Source organism: Bicyclus anynana, chromosome 17, assembly GCF_947172395.1.
Source record: "Bicyclus anynana chromosome 17, ilBicAnyn1.1, whole genome shotgun sequence".
Taxonomy (NCBI): Eukaryota; Metazoa; Arthropoda; class Insecta; order Lepidoptera; family Nymphalidae; genus Bicyclus; species Bicyclus anynana.
This window is the reverse complement of record NC_069099.1, coordinates 15,593,471-15,613,010: the sequence shown is the minus strand read 5'-3', so window position 1 is coordinate 15,613,010 and position 19,540 is coordinate 15,593,471. Positions and strand designations below refer to the sequence as shown.

Here is a 19,540-nt window from a genome sequence, read left to right as displayed (position 1 = left end):
GTTTGGGTCTCAATAGCTTAACGGTAAGATCGGTCGGACTCATCACCGAGGGGTGGTGGTTCGATCCCCGGCCCGTTGGTTTATTGTCGTACCCACTCCTAATACAGTCTTTCCCGACTAGTTGGAGAGGAATGGGATTATTGGTCATATTTAAAAGATAATGGCAAATTTTCTTTTTTTTTTTTTAAATAAAACGCATATGATTATATCTATCGTGTTTATACAAACTGCGTGTATAGAATCGATGTTTCATTGTGTTAATATTACACGTGTGTGTTAGACGATTTACAGTTGTGTGTGGTGTAAAGACACAGGATATAATTATTTATCGGTGTTAAATATTCTTCAGGATATATTATTATTAAATATTTTCTATATGTGAGTTCCCCTCCCTCAAAAAACGATAAACAACTTTGATGGTGAATTTGAGTGCTATATAAGTCCAAATGTCTGAGCTTTATGTATCTAGTCGAACTACATTTAGTTTAAAATATGTATTTTAAATACATAATTATGTGGTAATTGTTTGGATGACAAATTTGAAGTTGTCCGTTTAGTAAATGACGTCATCCTTATTTAATATGTCGAATTCTCAAAGATCTCAAAGCGTTAAAGTATTTATTTTCTAAGAAAATGCGTTGTTTTTTAAACAAGACCAATTTTCCCTTGTACCTTTTAACACATCGAAAAGCAGCTTCAAACAAGCAGCAAGCAAGGTTTTTTTTTTATTTATTAAAGGAAAACAAACAGCTTTAGCTTAAAATTAAACATATATAGTTGTTGACATTAAGCCAGCGAAGTTTTCACATATAAATTGAGAAATAATTACAAAGTACATAAATAATAATATAATAGATACACTTAGTTTTTTTTTTGGCTCGTATACATTTGTCTAAGATTCAACAATTTTCTTCTCGATCCTTTGTTATAACTATTTCTGTAACTTCCAGTAACTTTGTATCCTTATCACCAGAGAGCTTCGTGCTTCAACTGCGCTTTCCCGGTGTTTTCGGCTGAAGCGGCTCAAACGGCTCAAAGCAACTTTATGACCACTCATTTACATTTCCCGCACTTGGTTCAATTGTTTTTTTGGATTTCGTTTTCAGCTCGTGAAATGCATTTTCGTTCAACTCTCAAACGCTTTCGGACTTTGAGGGTACTTTATAAATTCTTTTGTGTTATTTTTTTGTTCATTCACAACGAATTGCATACTTTAAGTCAACAATTATAAACTAGATAGTGCGTATAGATCAACAGGATAAGCACGAGGAAATTACTAAATTACAGTAACTAGGGTTATTGTTGGCGGAGTTAGGGAGCTAATCATCATCATCATCATCATCACCATCATCATCATCATCATCATCATCATCATCAAACTATATTCGAGAGCACAAGTCTACTCTCAGAATGAGAAGGGTTAGGTTAATAATTCACCACGCTGGCCCAATGCGGATTTTCAGACTTCACACACGTAGAAACTATAAAATTTAATAAAGCATTTTTTTATTTTTATTCTCTACAAGCTTTTTTATTTTTATTCACTACAAGTAGCCCTTGTCTAGAATCTCACCTGATGGTAATTGATGATGCAATCTAAGATGGAAGTGGGCTAGTTTGTTAGTAGGAGGATGAAGATCCACATCCCTTTTCGGTTTCTACACGACATTGTACCGGAACGCTAAATCGCTTGGCGGTACGTCTTTGTCGGTAGGGTGGTAACTAGCCGGCTAACAGCCGAAGCCTCCCAGCAGCCAGACCTGGACCAATTAAGGAAATCCTCAATCGGCCCAGCCGGGGATCGAACCCAGGACCACCGTTTTGTAAATTCACCGCGCATACCCCTGCGCTACGGAGGCCGTCACTTTGCCGCCATTTTGTTTTGTTCACTTTGGTCGACATTTTGTTTATTTTTCTTCACTTCGCTAGGCTCTCTGGCTGGGTATTTAACAACGAAAACTCAGTATCTCATAGCCAGACTCAGGATTCAAATCCAGGATCTCGTGGTACGAAAGCACACAGGCTAACTTCTGAACCATTGAGGTTACTACGAGAAAGCATTGATTACTTCGACAATGACAATGCCAGCACGAACACAATCATTCAAATAATTTCCCGCGTTACGAATTTCAATTTGGCATTAATCCCGATTTTCACGCTTCATCAATCGTGATCCGCAGTGAGGAGGTAATTTTTCTTTTGACGACCTACTTAGGGAAATTCTTAATGGAATTATAAATATCTTTTCATCGCAAAAAAACGGGGACACGTTTTATTTCTCAGCTCTGACAACATTCCAAAAATCATTTAGAAAGAAAATTGTAAGCGCAGAGTTTTCTACTACTAATTTAAAAATAATAGGTACTTAATGATGTCTTTTCGCCACGGTAGACAATTAACAGTGAGACCAATATTTAGATTTACTTCATTTAATGAAGCCTGAAAGTTAGTCACCCCATGTTGACGACCTCCGTGACGCAGTGGTATGCGCGGAGGATTTACAAGACAGAGGTCCTGAGTTCGAACCCTGGCTGGACCGATTGAGGTTTTCTTAATTGGACCAGGTCTGGCTGGTTACCACCCTACCGGCAAAGACGTACCGCCAATCGACTAAGCGTTCCGATATGATGTCGTAGAAACCGAAAAGGGTATTTTCATACTCCTCCTAACAAGTTAGTCTGCTTCCATCTTAGATTACATCATCACTTACCATCAGGTGAGATTGTAGTCAAGGGCTAACTTGTAAAGAATAAAAAAAGGGACGCAAGCGACTTCGTCTGCATGGAATTTAGTTTTTCTCAAATCCCGCGGGAACCATGGATTTTTCCGGGATGAAAGTAGCCTTTGTGTTAATCCAGAGTAAAATCTATTTCCAATTCAAATTTCAGCCAAATCGCTTCAGTAACCGCAGCGTAAACGAGGAACAAACATACTTACACACACACAAACTTTCGCCTTTATAATATTAGTGTGATAAATTACAAATGTCTGGTTATCACAGGCTCTTAATCTATACCTACTTATTGTCAATTTTGAACTACCTATAAAAAATTAAAGTTAAATTGATCGAACAATAAAAAAAATTTCAGATAAGTGCGTCCCAACTTAATTCTCAGCTTTGCGTTCTATCAGGCATGATCGGAGCCAAGCTTTAATAGTTCCCCGGTATAGGTGCCTCAACACCGAGAGGTCTCGGGTTCGAAACCCGGCTGGGGGTCTATTGTTGTTCCCACTCCAAACACAGGTGATTAGTTGGACGGAAACGAGAATTGGTTAAATTGATAAAGATTAGGCAAATATTGTTTACTAGCTGACGCCGCGCGTGGTTCCCGTTCCCGTGAAAATATGGGAATAATATACAGCCTATAGCCTTCCTCGTTAAAAGGGCTATCTAACACTGAAAAAATTTTTCTAATCGGACCAGTAGTTCCTGAGATTAGCGCGTTCAATCAAACAAACAAACTCTTCAGCTTTATAATATTAGTATAGATAAAAAAACGAATTAAAGAGGTAAAAAAAACCACAAAAGACCCCTTTTATATCATCTACCCCTTTCCAACCCTAGCCACAAACATCCGTAGTCTATTTCAATTTAGAAATTCACTCACTAATAAATATAAATTGAATTACAAGTTTTCGTGTTGTAGAAGCGATGAAGTTAATTTGTTTCTATTTCCATGGCTACCTCTGTCCCAATTTATTTGTTTTAAAGGTTTCAGCTTTGAAAACTAATGCGAGGGTCTGCGATACCCGTAATTTAGTTTAACGTTTGTTATCTGGATATATAAACTAACAAATTCCTCGCGGTTTCACCCGCGTTGTTCAGATTTCAGGGAATATGGAGATAAAATATAGCCTTACTCGCTGGTAATAGTGGCCTAGTAACGATGAAGGCATTTTTAAAAACGGTCTACTAGTTTCAAAGCCTTATTCTAACTAATATACAAACATAATATCAACACATTTATAATAAGAACATAATTATAATTTTATAATTTAAGCTGTGATAGCCCAGTGGATATGAATTCTACTTAGACTAAAGTGATTCTTATTACCCCGTAGCTCTGAATTCCCCGTGTCCCGGGTACTTTAGAAACTTTAAATGATAATTGCGTATTTATTTTTCAAACGCCAAAAACATTTTCGGCCGCCATAGTATCATAGTAAACATATACCGTCAACACAAGGTTGTTCGATTTTTTGCTACACCGATCAGAAAGCTTTGGTTCACAGTTTCCTGAAAACTCGTTTTATAACGAGATTCCAGGAAAACTGAATTCCTGGAAGCTCAGTTGGAAACTGTGAATTTTTCAGAATTGGTCGTGAAAAGCTGTGAATTTTCAGCTATTATACTTTCGGTGTAAATATTAAAAATAATGATTTTTAATAAAATTGAAAGGCGAAAACTCTTATACAAAACGTGCTTTACGTAATGGCATAGATAATTTATAGACCATCATGACGGACAGCGTTTTCGGACGTTCAAAAGTATAATTTAAAATTAAAAGTTAATCTCAAAAAAAATTATTAATTTTTTACGATTTAAGACAGTTTAAAAAAGTGTCAACTAGCCTATTAGTTTAGGAGAGTAGAAATTCAGGTTCTGAGTACTATAATGATATTTTATATTCGGACTATAAACACTTCACTGAAAAGAGAAGCATAAGGTCACTAAGATATATTCATCATACAATCATTTTCAAGTTTTGGGGATCGAATCCACGGCCTTGAATGCAAATAGTGCGCACTGAACCACTGCGCTACTCTGTCTGAGTAGAATATAACTTGATATGCCTAAATCCATTAACCATTTTATGATGTACAGCGTGCCACAGAATCAGCGGGTCATAGTTTGAAATGCCGACTTTGGGGTCCCAAATGCTAGAATGGCGACCCCGCACTAGAAAGCGCAGTGTTGGTCGACCCCCCACCAGGTAGACCGACGACATCAACCGAGTTGCAGGGATGCAGGCGGCTCAGTATCGTGATGTTTTGGAAGTCCCTACATAAGGCCTATATCCTGCAGTGGACGTCCATCGGTTGATATGATAGTGATGATGATGTTAATTAATCACTGTTTTGTGTGAATAAAATAAAATAAAATTAAATATAATAAAATCACAAAGGTAGATCACAGAAGAGGGATAAAATATCGAAAGATAAAAATAACAGAACTCTTTCCCCTATAACTAAACGAAGTGTTATTAAAGATAATAATCCAACAGGCGGGAACAGAACTCTAGACTGTTCGGATTCGGGGCCGGTTTAAGGCATTGCTCGGGATTGAATCCTGGATCCTCCACCCATAGGCACTCATAGTTCACTGTTACGCCAAAAAGGTCGTCAAATTAAATGAAATAGCAAGTATTTCGTGTCAAAGGTGTGATGAAGTTAATTACAAGTTTTGCCCCTTCTCTATTAGTGATTTGTGTTAAAGGTTTCTCTTTGACGGTCATTTCAAAGGGTCTACGCCATAGACATATATAAAATGGACATGTTTAAGGAATTCAACGAAATTGCAGTCAATACTACACAATGAATTTAACTTTTACTTTTAAAACAACGGATATATTTCTTACTTATTTAGCCAATGTGAGAATCTATACTCATATTATGAAGCTGAAGAGTTTGTTTGTTTGTTTGTTTGTTTGATTGAACGCGCTAATCTCAGGAACTATTTATTTATACAATCGAACATAGATTTTTCCAAGTAACTAAAAATATAGGTACATGTTTTAGTTAGTGTAAAAAATTGTACTAGAAATAAATGGATATAATTTTTTTAAAAAAGGTACATTTTCATCTATACTACATCTATATGTATATGTATATGTATGTATCTATATATATATGTAGTATAGATGAAAATGATACATTATACAAGGCAAGATACATTTACCATCTACATCTACCGACCACCTGTATAAAATGCATGTATCTGCAAATAAATTAATTGATTGATTAATTGTTCTAAGCTTATTAATCAAAATTATTTTCATTAATTTAAGAACAAGTTAATTATAATTTTTAGTAGGTGTGAAATGAGTAACGATTTATACCCTCATTTTTAATTTGTTTGTTGGTAAACAATACTCATCAAGAAAGTCTGTAGTATAGAAGGTGTTACAAACAAACTTGTCTATGTGGTGTCTTGGTTTATTATGTCTATGGTGGTTTGCGTTAAGGGGCCCCCTTTGATAGCCATTTCAAAGGGACCGAACGGAACAGTAGTACTTCATTAAACCTACAAATGATTTTACAGATAGGTGCGAGAAAGTGTTGCTTGAGGCAATGCGATACTATTGGCGCAGTGGCGTGTGTGTTGCGTTATAACTAAGTCCTTAACTAAGTATATTGAAAGCAATTTTTAATTATTATAAAAACGAAAAACCCGACTGCTTAATGAACTGAAAAGAGAAAAACAAGTAGGTATCACAATATCTGTATAAAGTTCTGACTAAATTCTTTATGGTGACAAACATTGGTATTTCATTCCATAAGAAAGTATTTGTCCCCGCCTTTGACATAAAATTTATTGCAATATCTGTGTTAACTGACAGGCGACTTTTAATAACGATTTGACAATAACTTGACACATCTAATCAATAAGATAATATTGATGTTTGACAATGACATCTCATTTATAGATTGACATTGACAGCCTGCGTTTGCAAAGACAACAGAAAATGTGTAAAATCAAAGAGTACCAAATAGGATACCTAAATCACTACGATATGCATTTACAAAGCTGCATCGCTGTGAAAATAATGAAATCATCTTATTTTTCCTGTTGGCGAATATTGTTTCGGCTAAGATTCAGAGACAGAGTAATCTAGTAAAATATTCAAGATTTTTAGTATATTTTTCATTTCTGTATCGTTCTGAAAAGTGGGCCCAATTTCGGACGTCTGCTTTATCCGAGTGGAATGACAAAGGACCTTTCTGTTGAAATCTTTGACTATTAGACTAAGATTATGGGCCTGTTTCGCATCCAAATACACCAACAAAAACGTTTGTCGTTTTTTTGAGTGGGACGAGGTAAACTCACACATCGAAAATATTTAACACCATTAAATATATTCTGTGTCCATACACTACACACAACTATAAATTTGACTCGCAATACACACACGCACACGCACGCGTAATTTTTACACAGAGTAACATACACATCGCTTAGACTATCCACAGAATATTCCTATACATAGAATATTCGATTACTTCATCAATTTTTTGCTGTTCCGTCAAAAGAATCGAGTCTTTTTTGTTTTTATTACAAATTTGATAAAATTAAGTTAGAAATACTTACAAATGAAACATTACTCCATCTTTTACTAAACTACAAGGTTTTGGCCGTTTTTTATGCCACTCAACTACCGGCATTTTAGGGAGCTATTTACACGACGAAATCGATTACAACAATGAAACATCGATTCTATAGCAACAGTTTTTATAAACGCGTTAGATCATTGATTTTTGATCTTTGCCACAGTTGTAACGGTTAGTGAGGCAGGTCCTGATGTTAATGGTCGAAGGTTGAAAGCCATTACTAACTGCATCAGAGAGGTCATGCGCTTTGAATAAAAAGTTGTATGTAAGTCTACTAAAGTTAAAAACTATAACCATAATGATCATCCTGATAAACTTCTTGTACGGGGAATTAATCAAGCCGCACAAAATAACTCCACCCTACGGTCCGCGGAGCAAGTTTTTGCAATTACCACTCCAATAATGGGACTTCGATTGCAGTTGCGGAGATACGCGGCGCAAGATGGGGCAAGTTTTACGTGCTCCGTGCTCCCGCGTAATTGCAACCGAGACCTGACTGGGAAGTATTAAGGTATAGATAAGTTTGTGGAGTCTTATCTGCATAAAATAATCGAATAAGGTAAAGATTCAAAACCAGATTGAGTTAGTGCTGAGAGGATACCAAGTAATATTGACATCTTCTCATATGTTTAATGAAAATTGTATTTTATTGAAATAAATAACATAATCATTAGCATTAATAACACATTTTCGGAGGACGAGTCTCCTCTTAGAATTAACCAGGCTTTTACGTTCACCACGCTGGTGCAATGATCGGAAAACTTCATCACACACGCAGAGAAAGAAAATTCTCAGAGGTACCTACAGCTTTCCCACGATGTTTCTCTTTCACCGTTTGAAACACGTGATAACCTTTTATTACACATAATTGAAAAGGTGGATGCATGCCTCGGACCGGGTTCGAACTACAGCCTCCCAATCGAAGGCAGAGATCATATCCGCTGGTTTATCGCGGATTATTACAAAACATTACTTACAAACATTATATTGTATACCACAATAATTCAAAAAGAACAAGCAAAACAGAAACATAAGAAGAAGTAGAATATGGTCCTTATCACTTAGTAGCATTAATTACTACTCTAGCATACTACTACTACTACTCAAGAAATGTTTGTTAGAAAGTTAGCCAGTTTAAATAGTCGGGGATACTACATAATATGCCAATTATCATAACGATCTTCCAACAATAATGGAATCGCAGGTAAATCCGCAGGGCACAATTATAAACATAAAACTTTTAACGCCAAAAAACATTAGCTTTTATTCTTTCTATTAGGAAACGGAAGCGAAACCGCGTTTCGCCTATCTGAATAGACATTATGGTGGTCAGGGGGTCGGGAATTTTTAAGGGGTTCGCGTAAAAAGGTGTTAATACACTGACGCGGCGTTATCTCTAAAGCCCGGAAGCTGTAAACGGGCATTAGCCTTTTAGCTGTTTGGTGTGAATGGGCCTTTATTACTCATAGTTAAACATTATTCCAAAAAAGCTTGAAACCTTCGGCTTAGATTGTTGAAATTTCTGGTTATCTATATTAATATAATAACGCTGAAGTGTTTGTTTGTTTGGTTGAACGCGCTATCTCAGGAACTACCAACTGCTTCGAATTGAAAAATAGTTTTGAGTCATGGCTTAGAATGTTCTATTTTCTTATTCATTCGATTTTTTTGGCTGGTGGGAGGCTTCGGCCATGGCTAGTTACCACCCTACGACAAAGACGTACCGCCAAGTGATATAGCGTTCCGGTACGATGTGTAAAACCGAAAGTGGGTGTGGATTTTCATCTTCTTCCTGACAAGTTAGCCAGAGCGCTTCCATCTTAGATTGCATCATCACTTACCGTCAGGTGAGATCGTAGACAAGGTATCGTACAGAAGTAATTTGTAAAAAAAATATCGAATACATAGGCAATTGTAAACTAAGTAATAAGTAATGATATTATTATTACTAAAATCTTTATTAAATATTTTAAAATGTTATGTAATTTTTTGCATAACATTTTGCAGGGTATAAACCGCAGTTTCGTGGAATTTTGAATTACCTAGCACATAATATAATTCCTATAATAATATACCTACATATTTGTGTTTAATTGTGTATGTATATACTTATGATAACTTATCAATATATCTGTGTTATCTATGACTAAATATCTATTAAATACATATTATTATAAAACGAAACTCTTCATTATGTCTGTCAGTTTAGTCTGTAAGTTAGCCCTTGACTACAATCTCACCTGATGGTAAGTGATGAAGCAGTCTAAGATGGAATCGGGGTAACTTATTAGAAGGAGGATGAAAATCCACAACCCTTTCGTTTTCTACACGACATCGTACCAGAACGCTAAATCGCTTGGCGGTACGTCTTTGTCGATAGGGTGGTAACTAGCCACGGCAGAAGCCTCTCAAGGCCTGGACCAATTAAGAAAACCTCAATCAGCCCAGCAGGGGATCGAACCAAGGACCAGCGGTTAGCTAGTTATCGATAAACACAATTAATTATAATCGTGTAAACGATATTTATAAATAAACACCTCACACAAACACCAGTACATAGTCAGAGCTGTTGCAATGTGGTTCATTTTGTTTTTAACTCAGTTTTTATACATTTCGGGTAAATGTGATTTTTACAATGGGCAGGGTTACCACACAGCGGTGGGTATACCGGAGGCATTTATAGTGATGAGCCAGGAGGGATATGTCACAAGAATAGTCGGAGGCAACGAAGTGCCTACTACTACTTTGTATCCGTACCAAGTGAGTTTTCAATATTTTTATGTTGATACAAGAAGCCGACCTCGCCTTTTCACCCGTGTAGTTCCAATTTCCATGAGAATATGGGGATAAAATATAGCCTATGTTACTCCCTGATAGTGTAGCTTTCTATTGGTGAAAGAATTTTTCAAATAGGTCCAGTAGTTTTTGAGTCACTCCTCTTTATAACATTTGTGTAGATTAGCGGACGATCGAAATACTGTTTCACAAATTGCGCGGGAACTATGAATTTTAAGGGATAAAAGTAGCATAATATGTTTAAAAAATCCAGCTCGCAACAAGACTTTTGAGTGCGCAACCGATGTTCTTGACTCCAGAGTGAGGAACCTCCTCACAATCACACTCAAGCCTGCCTTCTGTATCCAAGCCTTGATCCAACAGTCAAGTGAACGCTTCTTAAGGTATTGGATAGATACAGGCGTTACTTTGCGGAAGTTCATCATGATTTATTTATTATAATGATTTATTTATTTTATTATTATTTATTTATTTATTTATTTATTTATTATAATGATTTATTTATTTTGATATCATCCGCGAAATGTTGACTCTACAACGTGCAATTGCAGAGGATGCTCCAGTTTCGGGATGAAACGTACGTAGAGAGTATTTTGTCGGACCTGGGCCTGGACCCAACATGACGTTGTCGCATGGGTTCGTCGACTTTTCGCGGATGATAGCAAAATAAATAAATCATTAAATAAGCTTCTTAAGCTGTTGGTCGAAGCTTTCACTAAAATACCATTGACTCAAACGACTAAAACAAGCAATAACAGTTGACTCAACATTCTAAATGGTAATCTCGTGAACAATGTCCAAGTATTTTGACCATCATCATCATTATTAACAGCCGATGGACGTCCACTGCTGGACACAGGCCTCTTGCAAGGACTTTTAAACACCAAGGTCTCGAGTCGCTAGCATCCAGCCCTTGGCCGACCAACATAGCCTTTCCTTTGTTTATTTTGCTACTTAATTATATTAAGTATATATTATCCCCGCAAATTACAGTACAGTTATTAATTACAGTATTACAAGTGGCCGGTTCTCGGAGACACTGCACAGATGTCGATTGCCGGTCATTAATTATCTGAAACTAATTGAGTTTAGATGTGAGCTTGTGTCTAACTAGATTATGTTGGGTCAATATTGCTACGCCTCATTACGTGGAAATTAATAGGGACAGTAATATTTGAACTGCTTCATTGATCCAGTAGTTTGCCCACCAAAAGTTTGTCAATACTTTCTCCTACCGTAAATACAGTAGACGACTACGGAGTTGCTGCCGTGGTGCCTTTGAAAGCTAGCAGGTTTCAAGGAGAAATATGAGACGAATATCCTAGCAATCCATGGATTCACCGTGCGAGTGCCTGGTCTAATATTATAGAGCTGAACAGTTTGTTTGTTTGTTTCTTTGTTTGTTTGAACGCGCTAACCTCAGGAACTACTGGTCCGATTTAGAAAATTATTTCAGTGTTAGATAGCCCATTTATCGAGAAAGGCTGTAGGCTACATATTATCCCCGTATTCTTACGGGAACAAGAACTACGCGGGTGAAACCGCGCGGCGTCAGATAGTATATTATATTATGTTATTAGGCGGGCATAGTCATCACCCTTACTACTGGCTCAACATCTCTTTGCGGAGGCGCTCTTATCTCCAACACGAGGGTCCTCACAGCCGCCCACTGCTGGTGGGATGGTCAGATCAAAGCGAAGAAGTTCACCGTCGTCCTCGGCTCCGTCAAGATATTCTCCGGCGGCACCAGGATCGACACCAGTGATGTAACCGCCCATTCCAACTGGAACACGAAGGACATCACCAATGACATCGCAATGGCTAAGATAACCAAGGTTACCTTTAGTAGTAAGTATAATTTTATCCCGATTTAATGAATTTTACCCTGGTGGAATGGTGATCACGCACTGGAAAGCGTAATGTTGGTCTACCTTCCACTGGGTGGATTAACGACATAAAACGAGTCGCAGGGAGTTGCTGGATGCAGGCGGCTCATGAGCGTGGTGTTTGGAAATGCTTACAAAAGGAAATGTCCTGCAGTCAATGTCCATCAGTAGCTAGATGTTATGATGATGGTAATATTTCTCTCGTGTGCATTGATCAGCTAAATGTGCTCTTTGAGGCACAAAAGACAGAGGTCTTAATGTCATCATTGCTTCAAAGTACAGTTTAGAAACGAAGGTTCATCTCCAGAATTTTTCGCATAACTTTACCTTACTTGGAGAATCGAAATTTGGTAAGAAGGTCAAAAAACAGTTTAAACGGAGCTAAAAACTTTCTGGAATATACAATGAAGATCAAGGAGAAGGATGAAAGAAAGAATGAGAGGTAAAAAGATTCGCGACGTTGGTGGTAGGCTTTTTATGGCAGTGACACCAGCGTTTAGAAGGTCGGAATTGTTTTTGGCCGGTAAGAGTCTGGCACTACCCAGCATGGGTGTCCATGAGGATTTTCCCTCCAGGAATGAAGTAAAGTTTCGAATGTAACGAGACTGCTTTCCGGTCTTCCATAACGCGTTTCAGTTGTGGATAGTCGACTATCCATCTATCCATCTGATCCGCTTTCTAGTAGTAATTGTTGACAGAATATCAAGATTCTAGGAACCATTCTTAACAGCATCAGAGAAATCGTCAAGCCGATAAAGGAATATGACAATTTTCGTGTATTTCTGTCTTTGTAAATCCCTCGTTTTCACTTCGTAGGTAGCATCCAAGCAATTCCATTGCCAGCAGCCGCTGACGCGAACCAACAGTTTGCTGGTATGCAGGGCGTGGTCACTGGATACGGAAAAGTTAGGGATGGTATGTTTTTTTAAGAATATTAATTGCCATTTTTATATTATTATCGTAACTTTATTTATCGTACAGAAGTACGTATCTCAATGTTTATAATGACTTAATGTTTCAGCCCAAAAAGGTTTCCCAACCACAACCTCCCTGCACCACATAAACCTGAACATCATCACCAACGCCGCCTGTCAGAGCAGCTTTGACATGTCTCTACATGCGAGTCACATGTGCACCAGCGGTGCTGGTAAAGTCGGCACATGCGACGGTGACTCAGGGGGACCGTTGACTGTTGTGTGGAAGAATAAACGGACTTTGGTAAGATTTTACTACATGTTACAACGAAATTTTTGTTTGACTCAGACTTGGAACCCTGGACTTTATAGGTAATTAGACAATACACCAGAAAACCCACCAGAACTGATTGAGAACCTTTTAATTCAACAACATGATTATCTAAGTGATAAGAATAATATTAATAACAAAACTAAATTAAACTATATATAACTCAAAGGTGACTGACTGACTGACATAGTGATCTATCACAACCCAAACCACTGGACGGATCGGGCTGAAATTTGGCATGTAGAGTGCCTAGTTTTCAGGATTTTAATACAGTTTTAAACAATTTATAAGACTGATTCAAGAGGAAGGTTTACATGTATAGCATATTATAATAAAGAATGTTGCGATTCAGGGCTTCCACGAACCTCGGAAAAAGTCAAAGTCGTCGGATTTTATTGTTTATTTGCACTGAATTGGAAACTACTGAACTGATTTGTAAAATTCTTTCACTGTTGAGACGCTATAGTATCTTAGAGTGCTATAGGCTATATTTTATGTCCGTATTCTTACAGAAACAGGAACTACGCGGGTGAAACCGCGTGTCGTCTGCTAGTGTATTATAGAATCATACTATGTGTAAATAAAGTAGGTAGTTTGAAATAAAATTCCAGTCACTGGATGCTGCGGCTCGAGACCGTTTTGTTTGGAAGTCCACGCAAGAGACCTATGTCCAGCAGTGGACGTCCATCGGCTGATAATAATAATGATGATATAAAATTAACATACTTAAGAGCGCGCAGCGCGTCGGTACGATATAGATAAAATTCGAAGCGCAAGCGAGACGCCGAATTATGACTTTCACGTGAGTGAAAAGCACGAAGCGATTGACGCGCGAAGCAAATTTTATGACGTGAGCGCCAAAACCATTTTTACCTAATTGCAAGTAAATTAAACAACATAACGAAAAACAAAATGGCCATGTTCAAGATATATACCTAATTTTCTATACAAAACAAAAATTTAAGAAAATAAGTTTCCTGAGATTGAATGCAAAATGTGAGCAAGACATGTATTTTTCAAAAAATAAACTATCGAGAAAAGTTTTACAAATTGTGTATTTTGTAATGATATTTATATGATTTCATGTATCATTTTGTATGATATTTCAAAGAGTTAGCTTCGTTATGTAGTCATAACCCATTTACCCAAATATCAGGCTTCTAACTTTTCCAGAATCTGAGATCCAGAACCATTTGTAACCACCAAATTACATATTGCACACTCTTAATGATTGTTTCAGGTGGGCATAGTATCGTTCGGCTTAGCAGACGCTTGTCAATCCGGATATCCTTCTGTGTATACCCGGGTCACCTCCTTCCTTACATGGATACAGGCTAACAGCTAAACCTGAGCTAGAACTAGCAGCTAACTGAAGATGTGATATATTTGTATGAACTTACATTTAATTAGTTATTAAACAGTTTTAAAACCTATTTCAAAAAGAGGGAAATGTTTTTTTTTACTACTTCCAAAAATGTACAAACAAGCGTAGGCTTTAATCGTCGTCATCAATCCATATTCGGCTCACTGCTGAGCTCGAGTCTCCTCTCAGAATGAGAGGGGTTAGGCCAATAGTCCACCACGCTGGCCCAATGCGGATTGGTAGACTTCACACACGCAGAGAATTAAGATAATTCTCTGGTATGCAGGTTTCCTCACGATGTTTTCCTTCACCGATTGAGACACGTGATATTTAATTTCTTAAAATGCACACAACTGAAAAGTTGGAGGTGCATGCCCCGGACCGGATTCGAACCCACACCCTCCGGAATCGGAGGCAGAGGTCATATCCACTGGGCTCTCTGTAGGCTTTAATAATAGAGTTAAATTTCTTTCTCCTATGAATATATATATAATTATAATATTCATAAATATTATATATATAATTAAATATATTAAATATTATATATATAATTATAATATATTAAATAATTAATTATACATAGGAGAAAGGAACTATTTATACGTAAACTATATGAATTTAGGGGAAAATATACCTACTTGAAATAATCATGAGGAATCGATTTAAAGAAACAATTTACTTTTCATTAGTTACTATAAAATAGTACTAACATTTTGCAATTAAGACATTGATAAGAGAGATTATAGCCTCCCTCTCATTCTAAAAGGAGACTCGTACTCAGCAGTGAGCCCGAATATGCGTTGTTAATGAGGATAAGACATTACGCCGCGTCTATGGGACTTGTTTCGTGGTGGTTATAGAGGACCGTTGAAATAGGCTGACAGTGATGACCATTGACATGGAGACCATGATGACAGGGAGAGACGTGATAGCCCAGTGGATATGACCTCTGCCTCCAATTCCGGAGGGTGTGGGTTCGAATCTGGCCCGGGACATGTACCTCCAACTTTTCAGTTGTGTGCATTTTAAGAAATTAAATATCACGTGTCTCAAACGGTGAAGGAAAAACAACGTGAGGAAACCTGCACGTCAGAGAATTTCTTAATTCTCTGCGTGTGTAAAGCCTGCCAAACCGCATTGGGCCAGCGTGGTGGACTATTGGCCTAACCCCTCGCATTCTGAGAGGAGACTCGAGCTCAGCAGTGAGCCGTATATGGGTTGATAACGACGATGACCATTACATAAATACATACATATACATATTAGTAAATAAATTAAAGTGTCGTTAGTAAGGGAAACAATTTGGCATCGTAATGGTCCTTGGTCGGTAATTAGGGGATAAAGGGTCGGCGCTGATTTATTTGTTAATTACCATTAACTGAGTTTGTTGTGTGGCTCACGGCTCACTGACTCACTGTTGACAGCTGCGGTTTGATCTATTGCGGTAATGGTGAAAGGGTGGTCGCACACACTCAATTATATTGGTAACTAGCAGACGCCCGCGACTTCGTCCGTGTGGAATTTAGTTTTTCACAAACTCCGCGGAAACCATGGTTTTTTCCGGGATAAAAAGTAGTCTATGTGTTAATTCAGGCTATAATATATCTTAATACCAAATTTCAGCTAATTCGGTTCAGTAGTTGAGGCGTGAAAGAGTAACAAACATTCATCATCAAAATCATCAGTTTTCGCAAATCTCGGGAAACCATGGATTCTTTCGGGATAAAAAGTAGCCTTTGTGTTAATCCAGAGTAAAATCTATTTCCATTCCAAATTTCAGCTAAATCGCTTCAGTAGTAGCGGCGTTATAAAGTAACAAACATCCAAACGTTCAAACATCCATACTAACTTTCGCGTTTATAATATTAGTAGGATAGTAGGATTAGTAGGATAGTGGCCGTGGGGCTCCTAAAGACTCAGTTTTCATGCAGGAACTCTATTTCTGGATAACGCTAATAATCTATGTTTGGAAGTCTATACAAAAGATCTATGTCCAGCAGTGGACGTCCATCGGTTGATAATGATGATGACGATTACGAGGTAACGTAGCTAATTGTTCAAAATCAAATCATTTATTTGCAAGATATGTTCTTCGTATTATAAAATCCACAAAACGACTAGTGTGCAAAATATAATGTCAGAGTTAACTATCCAATAATTATCCAAACTCGTATTTTAATTAGGTGTAGTACTTACCTATGGTACGAGTAAGTATTTATAGCCCTCGTAAACCTATACCTGACTATCACAGGGTCTTAAGACAGTGGCGCAGCATGCCCTTTATCAAAATTACTTGAAGGGGGGGGGGGGGGGGGGGGGGCGCGCAAATGAAGGCTAAAGATATCTCCCAAAGAAACTTAAAATGCTCGCTGAAATTAAATTTGACATAACCTTTATAGGATGTTCCCACTTTTGGGCGCACGCACTTAACGCGAAAAGAAAGATAAGTATATTACTTTGTTATTTCTGACTTTGTCATTCCTGAATTGAGAACTCTGCAGTTTTTAGGGTTCCGAACGCAAGTAGTACAAAAACGGAACCCTTATAATACCACTCGCGCACATTTAAACGTCCGTCTGTTTTTTCCGAATGTACTAGTCCAATCAAGTTGAAATTAGGTACACATATCAATTCTTGTGACCCAAACTCAGGGATGTACCGTGAAAATACATACCGGGGACACTTACGAGGAGGATTAAGATGGAAAGTTGAAAAAAAAAAAACTTTAACCTCTTGCTAAAGAGGATTTGAAATTTTAAAATAGATATAAAGTTATTTAAACAAATAAGTCGACAATTGACCATTCCATTTTTCTTTCATTAGTTATCTTAAGAAAAAAATACAACCTCTTAAATGGTAGGTACAATTTCTAACTCTGTCACATAGTTTTAGTCCAGTCACTTTAGCTCTGTAAGTACGAGTACCTACATATAATAGACTATGTGTTTGTATGTAGAGTTAAACTACAGTCATAAAATGTATATTATCTTGTACCAACCTCACCCAGATTTGGTTGTCGCAAAGCTCTGAGTAGGTGAAATGTGCTGAAACGAGCGACGATAACCCGCGGCCTTTGTGACCGCTCGCAGGAATTATTATAATAGAGGGGATAATTGCCCTCGTTTTCTTGTTTTGTGGGAACAAAGGCTGGACTATTACAATACTAATTAATATAATAACGCAAATTTTCAAATATGAAATGTTTTATTGTACTAGCTTTTGTGTAGAAGACTATTGTAGAGTTTATAGAATTTGAGTGTTTTGCATATTGCTGTAGTTTCAGTTAGATACATTGTTCTGTCCACACTTTTATATGGCTGAAAAAGGAGATGGTCCATTTCAAGTCCACTCTTATACTCCGTATCATTAAAATTTAAAAAATACAAGGATTTTATTAAAATTTATTAAAATGAATAAATCTAACTCAAAAACCCAAGCTTTTGAGTTCTATCAAGATGGCGCCCATCGAGCAACTATGCCATGACAATTGACAGCAAACGTCAAATCGATTACTGCATTGAAAACGTCATCTAGCCGCCATTATTAGGATAGTAATGTTGCTTTTCTAGGGAGATAATGAATATTATTTCGAAAGAATTAAAGTAAATTCGTAGATTTGTATAATCAAAAATAGTTAAAAAAAATATCTTCTTTTATTTCCGCTAGGGTATAATGACTGATCCTGAGCTCCATACAATTTTGGACCATCTCCTTTGGATCCTGACTTACTCAGACTAATTACCTTCAAATGGACTTGTATCGCACTGAAATTCATCAACGAATTTGTCTGTTGTTTTTTGAGGGGGACGAGGTAAACTCACACATCGAAAATATTTAACACCAATAAATATATCCTGTGTCCTTAAACTACACAACTATACATTTTGAATCGTAATACACACATGTGTACATACTTTAAACACAATGAAACATTGATTCTATAGACGCAGTTTGTTAAATTAAATTTTAATTAATTAAAGCCGTTTCTGAAAACCACGGGAAAGAACCGTCTGAAAATTCTAAAATTTTATGATTTAAACGGCTTGAGATAATGCATCACTGTGTTGGCACCGCCTTAAAAGTGATCAGAAGGTAGGATATACGATGCTATTTTTTGCTTTTCAGCTTATTTTTAACCGACTTCCAAAAAGGAGGAGGTTCTACGTTCGGCTGTATGTATGTTTTTTTTTGTGATATTGAAGTCGGTTTAATTTTTTTGTTAAAAAGATTTTATTTTTTTTGTAAAAACAAAAAAATAAAATCTACCGGAACGCTAAATGGTTTAGCGGTTCTTTGCCGGAAGGGTGGAACTAGCCACGGCCGAAGCCTGCCAGACCTGGATCAATTAAGAAAACCTCAACCGGCCCAGCCGGGAATCGAACCCAGGACCTCAGTCTTGTAAATTCACCGCGCATACCACTGCACCACGGAGACCGTCTCTTAATGACTAACGAAGTACGGGATGGAGGTGAAATATCAACAACTTTCTTGGAAAGAAGAAAAGTTCAGTTTTTCATAGCCCAACCTAGGACTTCATGATTCAAAAACCACATCAGCTAACGACTGAACAAACAAGGCCTACTTAAAATAAGCGAAATTCGAATTTCCCTGGTGATTTACTATGGATACAAAACTCATAAAATATTAGTCCTTTTACTGTTATCTCGTATGTGACCATTTTATGCCCTAGGGCGGACAAGTTATACATATAGTGTACTTATAATGTGTATACGAGTTACTATCGAAGCCTAAAACATCAGCGTCCCTTCGTATGGGCCATTCTATTTGATTGAATAATAGTTATTCTGAAAACGTGAGCCTTCTATCTTTGGAGGTGCCCACGCACTACCGCGTTCACGCAGAGAAGCATTGCTTCTGGAGGAACAACCTTTCAGTTCGATGGTTAGTTCATATTATGTGC

General features: G+C 37.3%; 1 protein-coding gene across 1 annotated transcript; it reads left to right on the top strand.

Moving 5' to 3' along the window:
- The first annotated feature begins 9,898 nt into the window (after positions 1-9,898).
- Positions 9,899-14,689, top strand: LOC112053083 (collagenase-like). Its single transcript, XM_024092365.2, has 5 exons — positions 9,899-10,089; positions 11,706-11,973; positions 12,828-12,926; positions 13,033-13,229; positions 14,497-14,689. Exons 1-5 carry the CDS (start codon positions 9,904-9,906, stop codon positions 14,599-14,601), a joined length of 855 nt encoding a protein of 284 aa, XP_023948133.2. The 5' UTR covers positions 9,899-9,903; the 3' UTR covers positions 14,602-14,689.
- The last annotated feature ends 4,851 nt before the right edge of the window (positions 14,690-19,540 follow it).